This window comes from Lupinus angustifolius, chromosome LG01, assembly GCF_001865875.1.
Source record: "Lupinus angustifolius cultivar Tanjil chromosome LG01, LupAngTanjil_v1.0, whole genome shotgun sequence".
In the NCBI taxonomy this organism is placed as follows: Eukaryota; Viridiplantae; Streptophyta; class Magnoliopsida; order Fabales; family Fabaceae; genus Lupinus; species Lupinus angustifolius.
Window position 1 is genome coordinate 34,292,082 of NC_032009.1, and position 7,104 is coordinate 34,299,185.

General features: G+C 28.2%; 1 protein-coding gene across 2 annotated transcripts; it reads left to right on the top strand.

Annotated features, from left to right (window-relative positions):
- On the top strand, nt 2,598-5,987 carry LOC109362077 (transcription factor bHLH137-like). Of its 2 annotated transcripts, none has more exons than XM_019607649.1 (8): nt 2,598-3,124; nt 3,621-3,785; nt 3,932-3,997; nt 4,111-4,179; nt 4,286-4,357; nt 4,586-4,774; nt 4,883-5,020; nt 5,486-5,987. In XM_019607649.1, the coding sequence occupies exons 1-7, from the start codon at nt 2,762-2,764 to the stop codon at nt 4,976-4,978; spliced, it is 1,020 nt and encodes a 339-aa protein (XP_019463194.1). In that variant the 5' UTR covers nt 2,598-2,761; the 3' UTR covers nt 4,979-5,020; nt 5,486-5,987. The 2 variants fall into 2 exon arrangements, with proteins under 2 accessions (XP_019463194.1, XP_019463201.1); XM_019607656.1 differs by having other exon boundaries at nt 5,489-5,987.

Below are 7,104 nucleotides of genomic sequence, written 5' to 3' on the forward strand. Positions count from 1 at the left end.
AAAAAAATTATATATTAATTTTAGAATGTAATATCGTAAAAATTTATACATAGTTAATATATTATTTATTATTTATTTATATTTTTTTGAAGAATCAATAGTGATTAAAAATGAATATTCGATGATGGACTAATACTTTATAAAACTCTTAAACTATAACTACATATATTTTTTCTCTAAATTTTATATCTTAGAGCATTATGTTAACAAGTAACGCAAGATGTAATTTATTGAGACTATAATTTGCTCAAACCTTAAGAAATTCGTGTTGATCATATCCTTATTTTACTACAAAAAAGTAATCTCACACGCAATGGTATAAACAAATATAATTACGTAAAAAATGAGATGAGATTGTTACTTGTAATAATCACATGTAAAACTTTATAAACGTGTAATAGATGCAACATTTTGGGTCTTATAGTGGTGTCCTTCTGTTAGATATTGGCATTATTCTAACCCTCTCTTGCTACGTGTTGAGTTTCCCACCTCAAGTATCTATGTTAAAATTAATATTTTCTTATTTTCTACACATCTTCATCAATATATTTTTCATCTATAAAAATTAAAATAAAGTGACACATAAAATGACTAATTCTGATACAAAAGACAGGTTCATCTAAAACTATGTTCACTTTCTTGTTGGAAAGGAATTGAAGTAGGTAAATACTTTTTTACCCGTTATCTAAGGAGAAACAAAACAGCACCACAAAAGACATAAGATTTATTATTTGTTGACAGTAATCTTCTTGAGAAAACCTTCACATTATAGTTGACACAAAATTAAAATATGAGATATAACTAGAGTTAAGTTTTTAATACTTGATAAGTAAATTTTTTTGAAGTTGTTATCTTTGATGAACCAAAATTGGATGTTTTTTTCAATGATAATGATCAAGTAGCTAGAGGCTAAATTAAGGTTTTCCGCAAATTTAAAATAAAGATGGTCCATGCGTTGTTTTATAATTTATTACAAAGAGATAAAATGTTTACATTATACAGTAAGGCCTCTTGATTGTTTTGTTTTATGAAGCTTATTATCATAGAAAAATATATAAATTTTAACTTTCAATTTAAATATTTTCTCATCTTGATATTTAATTTTATTTGATATTATATATAAACATTTACTTTTTATATATATAGTATTATGTTCTCGCGATATTATAGAATTGTCCATATCAACTAATAAGAAATTGATCTAAGCTCCGTTAAATAATCATATATCATAAATAAAATATTAAAGGTTAAAATTTAATTTATCTAGTTGTTGGAAAGATAATCTAATAAATCAAAATACATTATTTCTTTACCCATAAAATAAAATAAAATAAAATAAGGAGATACTCTTCTTAATTAATAAAAAGAACATAGTCTATGTTGGATGGCTATGTTAGAATTGGTTGTTCATAGCTAATTTTAAACTTTGTTGTTTATGAATATTGAGCTATTTTAATAAATAATTATTACTACAGTCTTATAGAAGCAAGTTTTCGGTGATGATATTAGACCGGTCAAATGTATTTCTCTATTCATGGGAATGGGTTACTGAATAAAATATTTGAGTATTTCATGCGGAAAAATATGTTCATATAAAAAATATTGTTAATAAAATCATTTATTTTTATTTCTATCAAGTTTAGATGAGGTATGTCTTCATCAAGTAATGATATATTTCATTACCGATATATTTCATGATTGAGAGAGGTCTTATAGAGATATTGATTAATGAGAAAGGATACACCTAGTTTTTAGAGTAAATTTAAAAAAACTATTTCACATTTTAGCCATCTATTTTAGAAAAATTTAATGATTCAAAATCTAATAACTAATTTAAACCATTAGATTTCTTTTTAGATGGTTAAGATGTGAAGTTGATTTTTAAACTTACTCATCTCTTCCCTTGATTAATTTATCAAATCTTTATTATCTTACCCTCACATGTTAATCTAGCTTATATATGATTTTACTTTTTATACTTCTTATAAAATTTAAAATTGTATTAAAATTAATAAATGTAAAGAGAGGTAGGCAAAATAATTGTTGTGTATTGAATTTAATATATTCAAGTGTGAAGTCTTATATTGAGTATGAAGATAAGAGTTAAAAAATGTATAAGTGAAAAAAACTCATACAAATATTATTTTAAGGTTTTAGTTCAATGCATGTTATCTCAGTTGTAAGTCTTCACTTTTTTCGTGTCCCAATAAAAATAGAACTCCCAATGGATAGTTAGAACCAATAGTTTGACTGAGACAGTAAAATTGTAAGTGTGTTACCCACACTTGAAGTTTCACATTAAATATGAGGGGAAATTGTTAGGTATATTCAAGTATGATTGTAAAAATGAAAAGATTTATAAGTGAAAAGATCCATACAACTCTTGTATTAAAGTTTTAGTTTAAAATATGATATCACATTAGTAATTCTTCAATTTTGTCATCTTCTGATAATAGAACTCTCTAATGGTCGGAGATTACCCGATTTTCCAACATACTCATATGTTACTGATATAATGAAACTTTAAATCCACTTAAAAAAGGAAGTTTAAATAATGTAACTCTTATATAAAGGTCTGGTTTCAGAGTTATGTGGCAGAGCAACTTTTGTGAGTCTTCACACACTGCCACAACTGGCCTACCTTTGAGTATCAGCAGCAGAATCAGAAACCAGAAAGTGTCTCTGCCTTTCTTTCTTCCATCACTTTCTTAATTCATAACTTGTTTGATTTTCTAACCCACACCACACTCTCTCAAATCACATGGCAGCTTTTTCATATCAATACCATCCCTTTCTTGTTGACCCTTCATTCATTCCCAACACTCCTATCATCATGTCTTCTTTCACTCATACCCAACAATCTCATATAAACACTGCCCTTACTCCTTCTTATGATTTTCACTTTCTTCAAGCAAATCAAGAAATTAGTTGTGTTGATCAAACCTCCAAAGTTAGCATCTGTGACACTGACCCTTGTTCTGTCACCAAAAGTAACCATAGTCCTGACTCCTCCATGGTTGTGGATAAGCTTGAAAACGGTGAGCATGTAACTCAGAAAGTGACTTCTATAGAAAAGAAGAGGAGAACTAGAAATGGGTCTCTCTTGAGTGGTTCAACATCTAAGGTAAACTTGAGTTGTGATGGGTTTTGTTCTAACTCACTCATACATGTACTATTGTTTAAACAAAGTTTTGTCAATCATATTTCAAATGAATGTTGATGGTTCAACCACATCTTCAACATTCATTTGAAATAAATACATCTAAATTTAGAGTATAATATCCATGCAAAAAAATGGTTGAGACTATTAGTTTAGACGATGTAGTAATTTATTACTTTGTGTAATGAATATCTCTATTTCTATCTATTATGTAATATTTCTATCTATTAGTTTAGACAAAAAAGTTGGTTTATCTTATTAGTGTTGGGTTATTCAAATGTGGAGTTCACATTGGATATGCGGGAAAGAGTGAAAAAGTTTATAGGTGTCTCACTTGTGACTCTTCACTCTTCCATACCCATGTAACAATAGAACTCCCCAGTGGTTGGAAGCTCCCCGGTCGCAGTCTGGTCAAACAATTAGTTTGATTACTTTGTGGTCATTTTATAAATCATTATAGGACTCAAGAGAAGTGAGAAGCAAGAAGCAAAAGAAGAGCAACGATGAGGTAAAAGAAGAAGAGAAGAAGGTTGAGAAAGAAGGTCCAGAACAGCCTCCAAAAGGATACATCCACGTCAGAGCAAGAAGGGGTCAAGCAACAGATAGCCACAGCCTTGCTGAAAGGGTAGAAATTTACAACACTCTTCAACAACTACAAATTATTTAGAAGAGAGATTCTTGAATTGTTTAGTTGGATAATGGAATTACTAAAATACCCCAAAATCTTCATTATACATGTCTCATTGTGAATGTTGCAAAAATGGATTTCAGGTAAGAAGGGAGAAAATAAGTGAGAAGATGAACATGTTGCAGAAACTTGTGCCAGGCTGTGATAATGTGAAGTTTATTTCATAATCTAATTATCTTGATTTTTTATTTGGTTGAGACAGTTATATGTTATTATCAAATCTTATGACAGCTACATTATTTGATTTGCTAATTATAAATAGGTTACTGGAAAGGCCCTTGTGTTGGATGAAATAATCAATTATGTTCAGTCCCTACAAAATCAAGTGGAGGTACCACACCAATATACTTGTGTTTATTTCATTATCTACAACTACAATATATGTCTAATTTTTAATTAACAATTAACCAATTTATATGTCTCTCTATCTTGTGCAGTTCTTGTCATTGAAGCTTGCTTCTGTGAATCCCATGTTTTTTGATTTGGCTATGGACCTAGACACCCCAATGGTTAGACCATAGAATATATTTATATCATGTAAAAAATTAAGCTGTATCAACTTTTTATCTTTTGCAAGCTAAACTAATGGACATAAATCCTGTCTCAAACAGTGTCTCTTCCTCTTTCTCGGGCCAATCAGAATTTTACTTTTTGTTTTATAAAATGCTTTATAAATAAGTTATATGATATGACTAAGATATGTCTAATAATGAAGTTTTGTCTCACTTAATTTTCAGAAATTAAATAGCATAGCATCACCAACACCAACACCATCTATACCACAATGCAGCCTCAACCATTCCACAGTTTTTACTGATACATTCACCATGGCAACAAACAACACCAGAGGTTTCCCTGCTAGTGCTAATGACTATCTTTTGGACTATGCTTATCTTCAAGGGCAAAGGTCAAATTTCTTCTCTGAGGTATAATAAACAGAAATGACCAATGAATAAAAAGAAATTCCAAAAAAAGTTAGAGAGAAAATGACTTGTTGTTGGTTTCCTTATTCTGACAAAAAACATTATTTTCAGTATAGTGTAGGAGATCAGTTCTGGGACGTGGAAGACCAACAACAAAAGTTTCTTAAGCCATATGGATTCAGCAATGACTCATCTTCCTTAAATTAATACCAATTTCACACAACTGTCTTACTATGCTACAAATATGTTGTAAGTTTCAAACCATGCCTTGCAGTAAAACTTTATATTATATATATCCGAGCATAGTGTTCAATGAGTGTTATATCTATGCACGGTCAGTATAAAGATTTATATACAATCATTATATTATATAATTCATTTAGATTATTTTGTTTGAAGAGTCAATGATAATCAAATATGAATGATGGATAATACAATAGACAATGTATAAAAATCATATATTTTCGGTTTATACATTTTTTTTCTTGATGTTTATTTACATACTATTTTTTCAATATCTCATATTTACTATACACTTATTCTCTTCCTAATTATAGAGAAATTATTGCATCTTTGAAAACTGAGCATTGTAGATCATATAATATTAACTATTAATATACTATTAATGGTTTAAATATATCTGACGTCATTAATATTGGAGCATGCAATAATTTAGTGTATGTGTTGTGAAGCAAGTATTTTTTTCTTTTCTAGTAGGTAGGGAAATTCAAACAAGCACCACAACCAATTGAAGGAAGGAGAATTGGTGGCGTAAGATGAGTCCATAAGATTAAAGTGACCCTTCAAGATGAATAAAGTGCACCAATATTAGTTGATGAAAAACCTCTCAAGGACAGAAAATGGCCACCAAATAATACCATATCTTTTTTCTAGATATGTTGTTGTTCTATCCCTGTATAAATTTTGACCCTTCTAGAGTTTTATGATGCATAAGATTCCTAGAGATATGAGATATTGAAATTTATGGCATGTAAATTATTAAAGGAATGGATTATTGTGGTGACAGTTATTCTGTTGGGAGAAGTTAATTTCACAGAAATGAAAGGTTGATGCTACTGATCATGTTCTTGATATGACAAGCCATGCATTTGTTGGTTCAGTTAAATTCATGTATATCTGCAGAATCTTCAGAGTTTTGGCTTTATTATGGTACCTTTAATTTATTACCATTATTTGCGGGGTTCAGCCATTTGTTTTTATACACCATCATCACTCTAATGCATATCACTTGCACGATTTAGTTATTATTTTAGTATTTCTTAATTTCAATTCTTAGTATAAGTTAAAAATGAACGAAAAGTAGAGAAAATTATGTGGGAAATACATATCAAACATGTCATATTTTGAAATAAATACATTTATGTTTTTTTGGGTACATAACATTTATAAGTAAATTTTAATTAAAATTAAATTGTTAATGTGTTATGAAGATATTATTAGTTTTTCTATATAAAATTGTTTTCAAGTCTTTCTTTGAAAAGTGATAACTTGTTTGTTCCAACTAAGTTTAATTTCATTTTTTCCATTAAATTGTCATAAACGATCATTATCATAAGTAACAATATATTACGTTTCAAAATTTATCTCGTGCACATTCCCTAAATAGTAAGGTGACACTATAAAAGGAAACAAAACAGTGAAAAAACTCATTTTAGTTTGTTACAATACATTAATAGTTCTAATGATATATTGTATAAATAAACAAAAGAGAGAGTTAATTCACAATCAAACTTGATATATGTACAAAAAAATAATCTATATGCAAATTTATAAATGATCATTCTATCATAGTTAATGTATCATTAATTAATTAAGAGCAATTTAAATTGACACTAATTGAAGTTTAACTTAATTATATCCATCACAATGTTAGTTAGTATATGTATATAAATTAACAGTGATTTTTTATTTAATTGTAAAAAATAAATATATAATTTTACAATATAATTTAGAATTTATATAAGTAAAACCAAATTTCTTAAAATTGAAGAAGCAACCCAATTATAAAGGAGATGTAGGACTCGAAACAAAAAAGTAATTTTGGGAAAAACTGAAATGAACAATGTTTGAAAATTGCCTTTGGAATTAGCAAGAAACAATAATTGAAGCTCGTGATTAGACCATAGACGAAGAAAACCCACTTGCATAAGAATAAAACATTTTTTGATAATAAGAAATCATTCTTATTAATTAAAAAGTAAACCTCATTATAAAAAACATTTTTTTTGGAAAAAAAGGGTTTTGAGTCTAAAAAATCATGTACTATTTTACCACAAACATTACATTATTTAATATTGTAAATGAACATTTGT